The sequence below is a fragment of the Bison bison genome, unplaced genomic scaffold (assembly GCF_000754665.1).
Source record: "Bison bison bison isolate TAMUID 2011002044 unplaced genomic scaffold, Bison_UMD1.0 scf7180017864370, whole genome shotgun sequence".
NCBI classification, from domain to species: Eukaryota; Metazoa; Chordata; class Mammalia; order Artiodactyla; family Bovidae; genus Bison; species Bison bison.
The window spans coordinates 2922775-2941154 of NW_011494942.1; the positions used below are offsets into that span (position 1 = coordinate 2922775).

Consider the following 18380-nt stretch of genomic DNA (forward strand, 5'->3'; position numbering starts at 1 on the left):
ACAGGGAATTTGGCATGCCGAAGTTGATGGGGTCACAAAGAGTCGGGCACGACTGAGTGACTGAACTGACTCACAAACACACACGCACGTGCGTGCGCACGCACACACACATTCCAATTTCTTCTCTCTCCTTCCCTTCCTTTGCTCAACATCTGTGAACTGTATTTAAACCTGTACTTTAAAATACATATAAAAAGGGCAAATGTGTTTGACCTTTTTTAAGAAAAATCTTTCCTTCATGTAGTTTTTTAAGTTATCTTTTGCTGTCTCTGAAAATTAACTTCATTTAAATCATCTATCTGTAATACATCCAATATTCTACTACACGTCCATGACTGAGTGTTTACCCTGCTCTAGAAATACACACTTTATTCATAGTCATACATGTGATTCTCATAACTGAGGTAAATTTTATTGTTTCCATTTTACAGATGAGGAAAATGAAGTTATAAGTCAAATAAATTCCCCAAGTCATAGAGTAGGAGATAGCAAGTCTAGGGTCTAAATGTAGGTCTATTCAATTCCTCTCTCTATGATTTTTGGTTTTTGCTTTGCAACAAGGTTTACTGAGTATCTACCAACCAAGTTCTATCCTCAATACAAAACTGAAATAACAAAACATCTGCCTTCAAGGATTTCACATTCTAATTGCAATTATTGACAAATTAGTCAATACAAATCAGCAGGAAAATTTCATAATAAAAATAAATATTAGGTGCAACAATGGTCCTTAGGACTGAATAAATCCACTATGCCACGTTTGGGATAGGAGGGATAGTATATACAATGACCGAATGTATGCTGCTAGTATAGCTAATCTTTGGACAAGAAATAAGGTTCTTTCCTTGAGTGGATTCTGCTTCTTCCTTGACTCCAGGCAACTGCCAAGCCAGTGTGCCTAGATCATACTAAGGTCCACTCAAAGACTGGACAATCCCATCTGATATGTTTCATTCACATTAAAAAGTATTTGTCTAGTGGTCTATGGTCCCATTTCATGAGACCCCTTTTTAAGAACAAATAAATTAGTTAAAAAACTATGCAGCACCTTCAAATACTGTATTTTTTTTTTAACTTTTAAACAAGACAGGCCTACTGAAAGAGCCATCTTTGGCAAGGAAAAAAATTGTGGCTCCCCCTCAAATCACATGATATATGTACCCATGGATATACAGAGCTTTCCTAACTTCTGAAGCTGTGTTCCCAGGCTGCTGCCATTATTCTTGCACACCTTCCTACCTATGGAAATAATATCTTGCTGTCACACATGATCATCTCCTCTTGCCTCCATCCCTCTGGAGCTTGGCTTTCTCACCTTCAGCACTCCTCTCAGTTTTGTTTGTGCTCACATCATGCCTTAATCACTTTCTTTTATAGATTTTTTTTTTAATCTAATAATTTATTTCCCTTAATTTCTATGCCTGGGTCTGTCATTCCTTAAATATTTCAGAACACTACCTCTTCTTTTTTAATAGACTCCGGAGACCAAATTTCTACCCTCTAAAGTATAACCTTTGTAGAAATTATATATTCCTGTTTTATTTAACACCTCTTTCACCACAATCTTCAGTAAAAAGAGAAGAAAGTCATTATAATCAATTTTTCCATTGTCTAGAAATATGTTTGAGGCCTTTTCTTTTTTAAAATGTGAACTCAGCATTTGTTGTTTGGCTTTTCCTTTGTCTGCATTACTTTATCATGGTCCATTATGGACAATGATCCTAAAATATATTACAAAGTATCCATGGGTGGGCATCATATCAAAAGTTTAAATGTTCCCATGTATTCAATTTGTATCTTTTTTTCTCTTTTTTAAAAGCAGGTATTTGAACTCTACACAATGAAAGTTTTAATGACATGTACCACAAGGTTGGAAAGAGCCCAGTGACATCTTGTGTGAAAACCAATTGTTTAATTTCAAGGATAAAGAGTAGGCCCAACTGAATAACCATATCTCCTCTGCTAGTCCTTTCATAATGGACCAAGGCCTAACTTCTCTTAAAGCAAGATAATAATATTTTTATTAGTAAGGAAAATCTTTCAACACAGAAATAATATAAATTGAATAGACTATGGCACAGTGGCCCTGCGGGGGGTCGGGGGGAAGGAAAGAAAAAAACAACAAAAGAAAAACAACCTTCATCACTCACTATGACGACCAAGAATCAGCTTATATAAAGGACAAAAGCCATTTAGCTGAGTTGGTAACATTGCACATAATGGCTCTGCTTTAGCAGCTTTCTGGACACTTGAAAAGGGGCTTTTTAAGGTAAAAGATCATAATCTACCATAGACCTACTGATTAAAATTATCAGATAGGTTCCTTGAAAATGTATATATTTTAAAAATATGCTTCAGATGATTGGGGGTGGGCAGCAGGGATGGGAGATGGGGGAGAGCTAGGCAGACAACCTGAGAACCCCTGGCTCAGAACAATGGTAACAAGGTCAAGGTTTGTAATGGTGTTTCAAAGACTGCTCAGATGTTCTAACAGGGAAGTAGGCTACTTGACCAGCCTCAAGCATTCTTCTAACTAGGGAATGACAGATTTGAAGTAGTTGAAGAATAGAGGTTCAGTGGTTTGGCCTAAGAGGTCATGACATTACACCTTACAATAAGAGGGCAAATGAGCACCCAAAGTGGCTCACCTGCATTAGTCCAAGTTTTGGCTTTCATCTGAGCCAACTGGCTTCTCTCTTTCCACTGCACTGAATGACTCTTAATTTTACCCAGTCCTCTCACAAAGAATGTCACTGGACACAGCAAGTACAGATGGATCAGTGCAAATACAACCACACTGCCAGGGAAGGAATTTGAATTCTATGCCCTGTGACTGCTGGTCAGATAATGCATTATTTTATTTAAATAAATAATCATTGGAAAGACAGTTACAACAAAGCATCATGTAATTCTTTTAAGTCAGGATAGCATTAAAAATGTCTGCTCACTAAGCTAAGCAGGAATTTCTGGCATATTTTGCCACCAGCCATCTGCAAAAAACTTATGGTTAGCTTGTGAATGAGGATTTCCCTGTGAACTAAATCACAATTGGCCAATTGAGGGATTTCCATCCCTCTGGCAGCACTTTAGCCCAATCTAAATTTGATTGTTTCCTTGAATGGAGTTATTTAATTTTCTCCAAATGTCTACTGACTTTATAATGCCAAGTCCAGAAGATGAAATGGAAAACTGGGTCAGTTGACCAGGTAATCCAGGCCCAAAAATAAATATTGCTTAGAAATTTCATATAACATGAGTCATTTTACTATCTCAATAGCCTAATTTTCTGGTCTGTATCTGGGTTATGTAGTAAAACAAAATTCTGTAGGGTGAAAGAAATTACTATCCTTATTTCATATCTCTGGTAATAATATGCCTGCACTTTTTTTACATTAAAAATTACTGGAGATTACCTCAGCTGCTACAAATCTGAATGAGCTATCATGTCATCATCAGTTCAGTTCAGTTGCTCAGTCATATTCCAACTCTTTGCGACCCCATGAATCTCAGCACGCCAGGCCTCTCTGTCCATCACCAACTTCCGGAGTTCACTCAGACTCACGTCCATCGAGTTGGTGATGCCATCCAGCCATCTCATCCTCTGTCGTCCCCTTCTCCTCCTGCCCCCTATCCCTCCTAGCATCAGAGCCTTTCCAATGAGTCAACTCTTTGCATGAGGTGGCCAAAGTACTGGAGTTTCAGCTTTAGCATCATTCCTTCCAAAGAACACACAGGGCTGATCTTCTTTAACATGGACTGGTTGGATCTCCTTGCAGTCCAAGGGACTCTCAAGAGTCTTCTCCAACACCACAGTTCAAAAGCATCAATTCTTTGGTGCTCAGCTTTCTTCACAGTCCAACTCTCACATCCATACACGACTACTGGAAAAACCATAGCCTTGACTAGATGGACCTTTGTTGGCAAAGTAATGTCTCTGCTTTTTAATATGCTATCTAGGTTGGTCATAATTTTCCTTCCAAGGAGTAAGCGTCTTTTAATTTCATGGCTGCAGTCACCATCTGCAGTAATTTTGGAGCCCAAAAAAATAAAGTCTGACACTGTTTCCACTGTCTCTCCATCTATTTCCCATGAAGTGATGGGACCAGATGTCATCATAGGTACAGGCAAACAAGCCAGGAGGAAAAGTTAAAACTGCATTTAGCAGAGTACACATGTTATATAAGTGGATATAACTTGAATGTGTAAAGATGTGTTCTGAAAAGTGGTAACTATTATTATCCTTGTGTTTATGTCTTAATGTCCAACATCTCTAAATTATCCATCTGAAAAGCTATGTCTATATACCATAAGCCACAGCCCCACATACAGAAAAATCTCTGGTGATTAAAGCAATAATGACTAAGACTGAATGAAACTACTTTCATTCTTTCTAGAGAGAATTCTCTCCCCACCCGCTTTTTCTCTCCCCCTATTTCACTCCAAACCCTATTTTCAACAAAAGGACACATAGTAAGGCACTCATTTTAAGGAAAATGCGGCCTTCAGCACTGCAGTTTTCTTGTTGATTTTTCATTCAGAGATTTCCTACCACTGCAATTCTTCAACTCAAGGCTCCACAATTTAGGACAGGTGGCTGCAGATCTAGACCACTTGATAAATCATCTAGTTGAACATATGATCATTTATCCACAGGTTGGGAAAAAGTCAAAGGCCCTTTGGGTGTACATAGCTGTTTGAGGGCCTGAGAAAAATGAATCTTTCAATATTAGAAGCACTAGATAAGTCACATGAATGGAAAGTACAAGGGGACCCATTTCATTCTTTGAAACTTCTGTCACAAACTGCCAAAAGGTAATTACTGAAAGTCACAATGATTCATGCCACTTAGAAGCTAAACTTCTAGGAGCCTCTTCCTCTTACTGATATACACAGAGATATACAAAGATGAATTTTTAGCCCTTTCTTGAAACATTCATTTAATATTCCTTTAATAATCCCTGATTACTAGAGGAATTTTAAAGACTTGATCATTAGTGGTTAATGGAGAGGTTTTCAAATTCCTTCCAAATTCTGTGACTCCACCTGCATACATTGGGCAGAGAACAAAGATGATCCAATGGGTCGTCTGAGTCCTTCTCAAAAGGAGAAAAATCCTGGTTTTACTGATCTTCTTTTTCCTTTATTATAATATTTATCTTGAAGCAAAAAGGAAAAAATAAATTTGAAAGTAAAGGTATTATGGGAAAGAAAAAAAAGGATCCAAAATAAAATCTTAAAGAAATTCCATAAACTTGTTTATAATCAGTCAGCCAGTCATTAAACATGTATTATTGAATACATACTTGTGCCAGTCCCTGTTCTGGGGCTCTAGAGATATAGAAGGGCAGAGATCTCTGCTGTCTTCTATTCTTGCTGAAGTAAACCAGACGATAAACAGTAAGCAAAATAAACGCTAAAATTTTAAAGCGTGTTAAAAGATAATTGTTATGGGAGATAAACTGACTAGAGTAAGAGAGTTCAGGAAAGGGGCAAATCATAGTATTAAATTTGATTGTCAAAACAAGTCTCTTGAGACTCAGGTGCCATTTGAGCAAAATCTTGAAGGATGTGAGGGTATAGGCAATTATTTAAGTATCTCTAGGTAATTATGTTATTTTTCCCTCAAAGATACCTATCAAAGAAGAGAAAGCCCTAATTAGCTTGTCTTTGAAAATTTGGTCTTCAGGTGACTAAGTAGTATAAACTCAAATCATATATCACTCTGTTAAGTCATTAATGAGGCTAAACATTAATTCATAAAAAATTTTTCTCTAGGAGGTACTTCCAGTCCACAAGAAAATATTTCTTTCTGCCCCCTTCAGCTCATTAATTTGCATTTAAAGAACAGCATATAAAGAAACTAGAATTCCTAGTTTTGTTCAAAGGGAAGACAATCTATTTCAACTTCATCATTATATGTGAGAGAAATGTGAAAATGTAAAAGAGAAATAGGGATATCTAAATATGGTTGAGTAGAATTAATCTTTCATGCTTAATTGTGCCACTATTCTCTGTAGTATGCGCCATCAGGACACGGATGTCTAGTTATTTATAACTTAATCATAGAATCATGAAAAATAGGGTATTTATAGGATAGGCAGATTTTGAGACTAATAACATCTTAAAATCCTGGGCATATTACAGATTAGTTTTCAGATTCACTTAATCTAAGTGTGTACAGTATGTTTTAGCATCACCATTGATAGAAACCATCTTTTACTTGCTTTTGCATTTTGTCATGTAACAGCATACTGGAGAATGGAGTATTTTTATTAGCTAATAATACAGATCCTAAGATTTAGACATGTGAGGCTGAATTATTTGCCCAGGTCAGTAAAAAGCAAATGCAGGATTTGAACAGGTCTTATGACTGTGGTACTTACGTATCACACTACACTGGTCCTTTGTTATAAGATAGAGTTTTACTCCCCTAAAATGAAATCTTCAAAATGAGAAACAATAGCATCTTTTTTTTTTCTTTTTTGTTTTTTTTAAATTTATTTATTTTAATTGGAGGTTAATTACTTTACAATATTGTATTGGTTTGCCATACATCAACATGAATCCACCACGGGTGTACACGTTCCCAATCCTGAACCCCCCTCCCACCTCCCTCCCTGTACCATCCCTCTGGGTCATCCCTGTGCACCAGCCCCAGGCATCCTGTATCCTGCATTGAACCTGGACTGGCGATTCGTTTCTTATATGATATTACACATGTTTCAATGCCATTCTCCCAAATCAACAATAGCATCTTATATAATACTTTATGATGAGTTTCCTTCATACTACCTCTAACTTTATTTTTCAAATAAGAAGATAGAACCCTGTTTCATGATTATTAGTGTTTAAGTGGAGCAAAGTCTTAAGGTCTTCTTAGAGTTGATAAGTCTGTATCAGTTATTTTAGCCAAAATTTCCACAGTGTTTTGCCTATCACAATAAGCAATGTCTCCTATTATATGTTACAAATAAAATAGTGTCAACAATTTGTAAAGATTATCTGAAAAGTTGTTTTCTGCTACAAAGTTCTGATTCTAGTTGAAGATTCAAGTCCCTTTAGTATATGAGCTAATGAGTATCCTGGGTAATTTACAGTATTCTTTAAAACCACTGGCCAAGACAAGTTAAGAAATACCTTCTTACCAGCCTAAAGATTTTGATTTTTTAAACCTACATTAATTTAGGCTTCCTTCATAGCTCAGTTGGTAAAGAATCCACCTGCAATGCAGGAGACCCCGGTTCTATTCCTGGGTGGGAAGATCCGTTGGAGAATGGATAGGCTACCCATTCCAGTATTCTTGGGTTCCCTTGTGGCTCAGCTGATAAAGAATCCACCTACAATGTGGGAGACCTGGGTTCAATTCCTGGGTTAGGAAGATCCCCTGGAGAAGGGAAAGGCTACCCACTCCAGTATTCTGGCCTGGAGAATTCCATGGACTAAGTCCAGGGGATCACAAAGAGTCAGACATGACAGAGAGACTTTCACTTCACTTCAGATTAACAAAAATACATTTCAACATGGATAAATAAGATGAAATCATTATTTTGGAAAAGAAATGATCCTTTTAATATTCAATATGATATAAAATAATTTTTTTGCTATTTATGATCTATTTCAGTAAAGGATCTAAAGTTATATTTATACTACCTCATTCTTTAAACTGTGAAGAATCCTTTCTGTGCTGTTCAATGAGGATTAATTAATCCACTACAAGCTTAACAAAATCCTTATTTAGTTTACCAGTTATTCAATATCATAATTGTGTATGTAAATGGGAAACTTCTCATCACAGAACCAAGAGTGAAGATACAAAAAAGGTGCTGGGGCTTTTCTTACTAAAAACATAATGATAAAAACCATTAAATTGCAGCAAGAGGTAATACAGAAATATTTACTCTTCCAGTAGCTCTTCTTCATTGTGCTCAGAACTGACAGGCAGGTAGGCTAAAGAAGACTACAATATAAATACCAAATTTTAAACAGTCATGTAGCCTTCTAAGTATATTACATTAGTGAAGTAGACATTTAATATCTTATTTCATGAAGCGAAATTCTGGTCTTTCCATGTTCTGTGGCTGAGGAGCTTCTAATACTGCGACAATAGAAGTCACAATTGATAAACAGAAATAAATTATGCCTCGGTTGCAAATGAACCACATGTAAGCATTTCAATACAGTTAAGATTCTGTCAACACTCAAAAATGCTTCTGAGCAATGAAGAATAGTTGATATTTTGAAGCTAAATGAGGAGACATGACTTCGGAAGCCATACAAAAGAAGAGAGATATGATATTTTCAAAACTAAATTAGTTCTATATCAGATATCACAGTAAAATGTATTTCCGAGTTATAAAACAAACAGGCATCATGACGTTGGTGACTGGAAACTGCACTTCACAGACAAATTAGTCACAAACAAAGATGATAGTTGAAACAAAAATTATGGAAACAGAAGAAGATGTTTAATACTACTAAATATGTTATTTTCTCTAAGTATTAATAATATCAAGTCTATTTCAAGAATAGATAGAATATTAGTTGTGGCTTGACATTACAGATAAAATTTTAAATACATAATCTTTGATACTGCTTATCAATTAGGTGACTGGAACTAACTATATATAGATATTAACAGAATTGGTTATGAGAAAAATCTGTATTTTCTTTACAGTTATTCGATTTTAAGATCTTCATTTTCACAAACAATGAAATTTAGGAACTTTTAAAATGTGTAGTTACATGCTTGATAGTTGTAATACCTTGGCTTTCTAGTAACATGAGAAACACAGATAATCAAACAATAAACATTTGAAAGAGTCAAATGGAAACTTATTTTGCAAATACAGTGCAGGATTTACAAATGAAAGGAATAGCAAATATGCTCATATCACATTAAGACATATCACAGATACGACAAATTCTGGCTTGTTTGAAAGTTTGCAATGCTAACCCAATTGAAACCCAATTTAAACACAGGTCTTATGGTACATCACAATTGATACAGGTTAAAAAAAAAAGAACTCAGAACTCATGGAAACTAATTAGTTAGTTAAACACCATATGTGAATTTCAGGAAATGTCCTGTGTTGCTATCACATGAATAGTGAAAGTTAGAAAATACAGCTTTATTATTTGCCACTGTGACAGTGAATCACATTAAAATTTTTGAAAACCTACAAACACAAAAACACACAGACTTTTTACTTCCTTACAGGACCATTGCTGTTCACCGGCTAAGACATATTAAAGTGATACCAGAATGATATTTTATTAGAAAGAAATACTGTAGCTTTGAAAAAGGATATGATCAGAAACAAAAGAAGTGTAGAGATAGCATTCAATATAATCTATTGCTACAATTTTTTCTAGTTATTTTTACAAGTTTCCTTTTACTTTTCCACCCTCTACTATGCCCACCACAAACCCTCCATCTCCTCCTCTATATCTACCTTTTCCAATACACCCCCAACACACACATACTTAAATCATGAGAATGGCAAGTTCAAGATACAGTAAGAAAGACAGTCTGGAAATACAATGGTCAAAAAGAAAGTCAAGCTTCCTGCTCTCATGGAGCTTACATTCTACTAGGAAAAGTTGACATTAAATATATAATCATTCACATAAATATATACAGTTATAATAATTGTTATGATGTAAAATATATGCTTTTGATCATCATTTAATGGACAATTATTAACCTATGCTTCTCAGCTATTTAACCAGTCAATGACGGCTGGATTTGCAGTATAACTTTATTTGACATTTTCTGATTTAAATGGTCATTCATTTTTCTCAAACATTAGAGTAAAATATAATCAATTGTTAGAATGAAGTGACCAGTTTAAACATATATAGAAGAAAACAAGCAAAAAACTGCCTTCCCAGACAAATAGAGAAATCTAGATTCTCAAATAAAGTTAATATTGTCAATAGGCCTAACAATAGCGGCAAATTTCAAACCTAGAAAGAAAGCAAACACAGTGTCACAGAGACTGCTTGAATCTATCTAACCACAACCAATGGGAGTTTGGTTGGCCCTGAATATTATCTCTCGTAGTTATCCCAAAGAAAATAAAGGTTATTCCTAACTGTAATCATTTAGAAAACATGAAAACCAATCAAAATAATCAACTCTAAAATGTGAAACAGAATGACCAAGTGAAAATATGAGTCAAGATGGTCTACCAAAAGAGTGAAAAAGTTTTTATTTCATTCATTTTGATTCTGCCAGCAAAGCAATGAGCCCTAACACGTCTCCAGCTGACTTATCTGCTTTTGTCATACAATATGATAAGGAATTCTGCAATTTTCAAACCCTGAAGAAATAATTACAGAGTTTGGAAGGATGCATACCAACTGTGTAAGGATATATAACAAAGTGATACCAGTGCTTACCTCTAGAGAGAAGCCTGGGGAGGAGGATGAAGGAGGTTATCAGAAGAAATGTTCCTTTTTAAAATGTACAAAATGAAATACAATTGTCTGTCACTGGACATTTAAAAGTTCGGAAAAAACCTAAGAATCCATATAAAATATACCAAAACGATAGCAATAATATTCTTGAACCCAGTTTTGCTTCTGGATTCAATAAAGGAAGATTTTAATTCACAAAAGATTATTCCAGAGCACCTGAATTCACTACACCTAAAGAGAAATGTAGGGTCCAAAAAATGTTTCAGGATTAAAATTTGATGGGAAGATTTGAGAAGCATGAATTTTCAATGCAAATCTGTTATTTAAGATTAGGGTAGATTTAACACATTTTATGCACAACTAGGATTTAACATGATACAAAAGGCTACACTGTAAAGTTTCTAGACATTTTTGACTCCTCCAACAGGTGGTACAAGGCAAGGATAGCCTCCTAAAGGAGACCCTGATTCATACTATCTTTATCTTTTCTGAATGCCCATCACTGATCATACTATTTACCACTCTCCCTGCACTTCCATTTGTTTCCATGTTTTCATTCCCTATTTTATTGACATTCATTTATGATTCATCACAGTCAAGATTGGATTTTTTGTTCTAGAATGCAGATTTGTTGAATTAATTTGCAACTAATGCAGACTTACAAATCATGTTTCTCATTTTATATATATATATATGCATATGCATATATATATAGCTTAACCAACATGTAAAGGTGATCACTGTTTTAAATACCCAAGTCCATCTCAAAGTCTTCATTTCCCATTTAACACCAAGAAGCATCCTAGCCCTATTAACAGAAAAATAATGTAAAGTAAATACCAAATTTCTGTCCTGTATAGTTTTGTGCTGACTGAGAAATAAAATTTGATGAAAACTAGTAAAGCAAAAATATTTTCACACATGCCAATAGAAAACTTTTAAGACTGACATAATAAAATTGAATAAAGTGACACTCAACATTAATTACACCAAAATGAATATCAGGTAAGCATAAACATGAATTATTCCATATGTAGAGCTAAATGGTTATATAATTAGAGTATTATTTTTAAGAGTTACTTTTTCACAACATAATTGATATATATGTGTATGTATATTTAGAAAGTTGTGTATACACATGCATTCATACAAATATATGCATGCACATATACAAACACATATACATTTACTTCACTCAGCTAGTAAAACAAAATATAAATACATTTTCCTCTATGTCAGCCTGATTCCTATACTAAGGAACTTGGGGGAAAACGCCGACTTCAGAAATGGAAGGAACAGTAGTTTGGCCTCAAAAAAAAAAAAAAGAAAGAATTTTAAAAAGTATCCCAAATCGTACACAAAATTGATATATGTTGTCATTTTCACAGTTTCTGAAAGTGTAAAATAAGGTTAAATTATATTATTCGAAATGGCTGACCAAAATACAAACTGCAATAACATATGTTCTCTTTTTATTGGCTCAAAATACTCAAACAACATTGGTTTCTAAAGGTCTATGTTACACATTTAAAACTTTGATATCTTCTCTTACTTATTTCTACACTCATATTCAGGGCCTTTTTTAAACAGAATAGCTACCCTGCTAGATGACACTAATGTAAAGGGAGAGAACTGTGAGCTTTGGTACCAATTCCCCTGATTAAGATTCAGAGCAAAAGAGAGATTCAGAAAATTCAAAGAAACACATGCTTGTGTTTAAAACAGCCAAAATAAAACAAAACTAGATACCAAGGGCATGTTCATTAATACACAGTTAAAAATGGTTAAAGGCTATGAGACATATTTATATTTACCACAGCTGCATATCATCTATTTTCTTCTAATGAAAACATTAAACACAATGTGGATGGTTCTAAATGGCAAACTAAGCATGCTTTTAAATTTGGCACCAATACTGTCAAAGAATACACATGCCTGACTTACCAAGGGATGCAGAAATGTATACCTAGTTGACAATGTTCTTAAAACAAAGTTAGTACGCACAAAAGAAAGAGCAGGCTTGTCTTTGAGCCTTTGTCTTGAGCCTTTGTTTCTTTTATGACACTACCTTTTAGAGTTACCATGGAGTCAATGTGTTTATATAACATCTAGAAGACCACAGCCTGATGAGCCTGCAGCAGTTCCATTTCAATGCCGCACATGCTTTGACTTACATTCTTAGGCAGAATAGCTGGTGCAGGTGTACTCCAGAATTAAATATTTGAGGATGATATGTTTCTGGTGGCTACACTCATTATTTAACTACCATTAAATGATACTGCAAAAACTGACACTGAAACCTGTAACTAATCTTTAAATATGCTAATTATATAAGCTGCTGACATGCAAAAAAAAAAAAAAAAACCACTCTAAAGAGCAAGAAAATACAGAGGGAAACATTTTGATGGATTTTTCTTACCTTCAATTCATAAAATATTCATTACCACTCACACCTACCTCCCAGTGCCCATTACTAATGCCAAAAGGTCTAAATATATTTGCATAACTTAGACACACTGTTATTCATATAGATTATATTAAGAAGAAATAAAATAATGTAATACCTTTACTTTTACCTATGGATTTGATGAAATGGTTCCATGAAGAAAGGGTTTCCATACAAAGAGAATAAAGAGGAGAGAAACAACAATAAGAATTATGAATATATGTAAATGTACTACTCTTTGAAAATTAAATATACAAGAAGGTATAAATAAGAGTTTGAAAACAAATGGAGATATAATCAATACATGTTGAGAAATCTGCCTTTTTTTAAGGCAATACGTGCAAGGAAATTAGAAAGCCCATGCTCACTTTAAAAGACTACACAAAAGGAGAGATACACAAAGCCTGTAGGTAGAAAAAGTATTGATTTTGTAGAACACTATACTCAGCATTCAAGAAGCCAGAAGCCAAAGATGTCTGCATATGTTCCCAAACTGCCATGCATGGGTGAAAAATGGACTCTTTTTGGTGCAGTACATTAAACCAAGTATCTTCTTTCATATATTAATGGTTCTCTGATTTTCTTTACTATAACTACCTTTAGCTGCATATGCTGATAAATGTATGGAAACTTTCAATTACAAGTTCTTATTTCTCATTTATTTGCAGACATAGTGCAAGAATGAAGGAAAATAAAAGTCAAAGGAGCAAACCAATACCAAACCAACAAATAAAGGGGAGAAAAACACATGAAAAAATGTGAACAAAGTTATGCATTTTATTTGCAGCCAGATAACTTGCAAGCATTTGCCCATCCTTTGCAGCAATGGTTTGAAAGCAGCTAGAGAACAAGAAAACACTGAAAGCAGAGTGGAAAAGGAACAGAGCCCATACCTTGGTCGCCCATCATCAGGTGCGCCAGACCTTGAAGGGAAACAAGAGCACAGTCAGCAATAAACAAGGGAGCATGGGAAGGCAGGGTTGTCACAGTGACAAAAATGTTCAGTGACAGACATCTTGTTTCCTATGAGACGTGTCTGTATCACAGAGGCAAATCAAAAGCATTCTTTCAACTCCGGGTTGGAATGCTTTGGGGCAAAGACTTACAGAACTGCAATTTAAACACTTGCATATGCTGCACTGTGTATATCTTCTATGTATCAGCTGGAGCATTCAACAGCATAAGAGCATGACTTAAAAAGCCAACCAATCCCTTAAATATTGCATCTGCCCTGCATGCCCTCTGATAAGGCTGTTTTGAACACTGCCCCCACAGGGTCTGCCTTCTTTGGTGACGAAATTATATTAAAAAAAAAAAAAAAAAACCCCAAGGGAATACCTGAAACATGGGCTGGGTCTGATCTTTTTCCTCTCATAAAAAATGAGACATTTCATAATTAAATGAAAAAAAGAAAAACACATCCTGAGTCACACTGAAATGATAATGCAGAAATGGCCCCTTGTCTGACACAGTTAGGAACTGAATAAGCTTGTTCAAATATAAAAGAGATCATCAGACATGCAGTTGTAAAGTTAGAACTTACTATGGAATGAGATTTTTTTTTAGAAACAATGGATGACCTTTAAACAGGCTTAAGTAATTTTCCATGGAAAACAAAATTATTTAACATTTTACTTAAACATTACTTCAATATTAAAGTATGAGTTAACATGAGTATATTTAAGATATACTTTCATCAAGATAGTTTTCTAAAAGAATATGGAATTCCTTTTGTTTATTTAAATTATTTTTAATTCTTCCTTGACAATTTTAGATTGAAGATTACCCCTTTTCTAAAGAATACTAGTAATTTTCTTTTAAAAAATTATTTCACTATCTATAAATATATGTTCTACTTTTCAGCATTAATTCCTAGTTCTTTATTCTAAATTTAGAAATTAAGTTACACTTCAATCCCTACATATTTCAAGAATATGGGAAAATGCTAGAGAAATAAAGCATACATACAAATTTAATAAAATGTGTATTTCATTTCCCACTGTTCAAATATATTTGAGGCTTTGAGCTAAACAGCTTTGTATATTACTTGAATCAGTATTGAAATAACCTGTATTATGTCCTTAAAATTTTAAGGGGTATTTACACATTCCTGTGGGCAGACACAATTACACATCATCATATAATTATGATATAAAAATTATTTAGCACGGTAGTTCAATGTTTCTGTAATCTAGTTTCTTTTATATTTTCTAAGAGATTTTTAAACAAAATAAAAATCACAATCAATTTAAAAAGTTTATGATTCATTGGTGACTCATGATACTTTATATGCTTAAGAGTAGCAGCTTATCTGCCCAGGTTATATAATTTTTCATTTAATTTCATTTAAAAATTACTATACATTTCCTAATAATAGTTCATAACTTTTTTGTAAAATAAATCAGGGAAATAATTCTGTGCAAGATGTAACTTTTACATTCCTCTAATGGCTTTTAATACTACCTTAGTAAGAATGGAAATTTTTAAATATGAATAACATTTGCATTGTTTGTGTTATACCCCTACCTCCAAGGCAGCTAGACTATATGGTCAAAGTGGAGTTATAAACATAGACATTAAAAATTATGATCAAATAAAGTGAAGTTGCTCAGTCATGTCAAACTCTTTGCGATCCCATGGACTGGAACCTACCAGGCTCCTCCATCCATGGAATTTTCCAGGAAAGAGTAGTGGAGTGGGTTGCCATTCCCTTCTCCAATGACAGAATAAACTTTATTACAATAGTTTATGAGCCTATACTCTGAAAATCTTGTCAATTTTTTTCGTGAGATGTGTAAGGAGAGAGTCATACATGCTCATTAAGCTGATTTCAAAGCCCCTTTGAATGCAACTGGATTTAAAGAGAAAAGAATGAAAACATAGACCTTTTTACAGGATGATTAAGGAAATACAAAAAAAAGCCAAAAAGATACTTAAAAAAAAAAAACCTTTTGAACTCAAATAACATGCATAATTATAAATGAGAATGATTTTGAACAATGTCAGTCAGACCTGTAAGGGTAATATCTTTACTAAGTGCACACTCACATGCTATTTAAATTATACTGTAGAAAAAAAGATGCCATTTACAGAAGCAACACCTGGAAAATTTTTCACTGGTGATTTCTTTTAAACTTTTAATTTGTTTTACTTAAATAATGAAACAAATGTTTGGCAACTAAGCAATTGAAAGAATCCACGAAATAATCACAAATAATATGCTGATATCTGCTACTGATCAATTTTGTGTTAGCATGAATCGTTCTTTGAGATATCAAATTTTAGTAATTTTAATCTGTTACATTATATGGGGACTCTTTTTCTAGGGAATCTGAACTGCTAATGCTGTGATTATGTAAGGTGATATGACATCAATTTCCTTTTCACAATTCTTTGCACTTCCTAGTTCTTTTCATATTTTTATCCTTTACATATTAATTTTACAGCACGTGAACTAATGCATTTAAGTTCCTTAAAGGTAAGGATGTTGAAATATGAAACTAACACAACATAGAAAATCAACTATATTTTGCCTTTTTTTTTTAATTTAAAAAAAGATGTTGAAACATGTTTTAGTTTGTTGAATTCAACAGGAAAAATGTATAGCTTTCTCAAAATCTCTTGATAATTTTAGAATACCTTGAACAAACACCATAATTCTACTTAACAGACATAGAATATTATAAATATACTTACCAGTAATCATGCTGGAGTGCAGTATGCTTTCATTTCCATGAACCAATGGCTTATTTTTAATCTAAATTTATGCTTCTTATACTTTATTTTGTGTTTTTTTTTAAAATCAAATCATTTGAAACTAAACCAATGGGCTAGAGATGATATAATAATGCTCAAAATTTACAAAAGAAATCATTTTGATCAAGAAAAAAAAATGGAGAATCATGCACTGGGTTCGGAAACCACAAAGATATATTTTTTTCATTTAAAATAAAAGAAGCAAGATTGTGTCATTTTTCCATGGAGAACACTGAAATAAGTATTCTAAGGTTTATATGGGATGCTGAAGTCCATCAAGGGCTGGAGTTAAGGTTGAAGGGGTTTCATACACTTCGGGCTGAAGGGAGTTGAAAGTGTGTGTTCTAGATGAAAAATGATACACAATCCAGAAATAAGCAAATACTCAGAAGTTCAACTTACCGTCTACATTCAAGATGTACTCTACTATTACTAAGAAATAAAAAGCAAATGAGAGTTGGAAAACAAAGTAGAAAGCACCCACCTTCCACATTGTTGTCTTCTGAAAGCACATGACAAGGAGGGAGAGAAAAGGAAAAACATTCATTAAGCAGCATGCAGACTAGACCTTGCCTTTGCATGTCTTTTTCATGCAAGGCACCAAACACATCATGCAAGTGCTCCATCGCTCCCATTCAAAGGGGAAAAAAACAATCACAGGAAGCAGGTTCCCTCCCACTGGCAGCATTTAAGGAATATGAGACAAAATTTCAGTAATACTGCTGGGTACTGAGCAAGGAGTTTTCAAAAGTCTTTCATTGCCCTGTGCAAAACATACATAACTCTTATATGCTGCTAGCACAGTTATCCTAGCAATTACTTCTAAAGCTTTTTTATAACAGTTCTAAAAGATTCTATTTTTAATTTTGACTTACTTGGACAAAAGAAAGTTCATGACAAGTAGTCATGAAATTTCACTTAAAGATACTCCATTCTATCAGATATGTAATCTATTTACATCATGGCCTTGAAATATTTCTAATAAATTTATTTCCTTAAAAAACATCAAATAAATTTATGTACCTAAAATCTGTAATTTAGTTTATAATGTGTTCATACTTTTTCACAAATGACAATAGTGTATTGCAATTTTCAAAAATATAAAGTAGAAAAAGTAATCTTTACAAGAGAAATTCATTTGATAGCTGTTCATAAGACAAAGCTTACAATGATTTATTCACTTTGTACATCTGTTTAGGGTGCGAATATGAATGTAGTTAAGATACTGATAATATTGGGTGAAATTCCCTTGTTTGTCCATATATCTATATAATACTTAAATTTTTCATATATTAAGTATATTTCCATATGTGTATATACAAACATATATAATCAGATTTTACATGTCTTAACTACACATAATCAATGTAAGTGTATGGAATATAAAACTATTAATATCTATGAGGCAATTCAAGTACTATTTGAGACACAGGGCTTGGAATCTAGGTAAGAAATAGAAGGAAAAACTGTTTTATGGCACTAGGGTGAGAGCAATATTTTGGTACTTACGAAAAAGTTTTCAACAATAAGCATATCTATGTTGACATTTCTTGTCATATTCTTATATTTAATTAGCTGTGCTTTTAAAAGAGGGTACATGATGAAAAGTATTTATAAAAAGTAAGATAACAGTGAATGCTGTTAAGTTGAAAGAAAAAAAATAACTGCAAATGTATCATTTTATAGGTTTCAACAAACAGCTTTTTAATAGTCAAAGTTACTAATGAACTAAAAAATCATCAACTTTGTTTAAAATATA

General features: G+C 33.7%; 1 protein-coding gene across 14 annotated transcripts in view; it reads right to left on the reverse strand.

Moving 5' to 3' along the window:
* NRXN1 (neurexin 1) overlaps positions 1-18380 on the reverse strand; it is a 1228156-nt gene that overhangs the window by 1095261 nt on the left and 114515 nt on the right. For 13 of the 14 annotated variants that reach the window (XM_010855914.1, XM_010855913.1, XM_010855911.1 and 10 more), the window contains 3 exons: positions 17106-17123; positions 13759-13788; positions 12984-12995 (listed from right to left, as the gene is read on the reverse strand). In XM_010855914.1, coding sequence (XP_010854216.1) covers positions 12984-12995; positions 13759-13788; positions 17106-17123 — 60 coding nt within the window. The remainder of the gene's footprint in view (positions 1-12983; positions 12996-13758; positions 13789-17105; positions 17124-18380) is intronic. The other variant, XM_010855904.1, reaches the window with a different exon arrangement.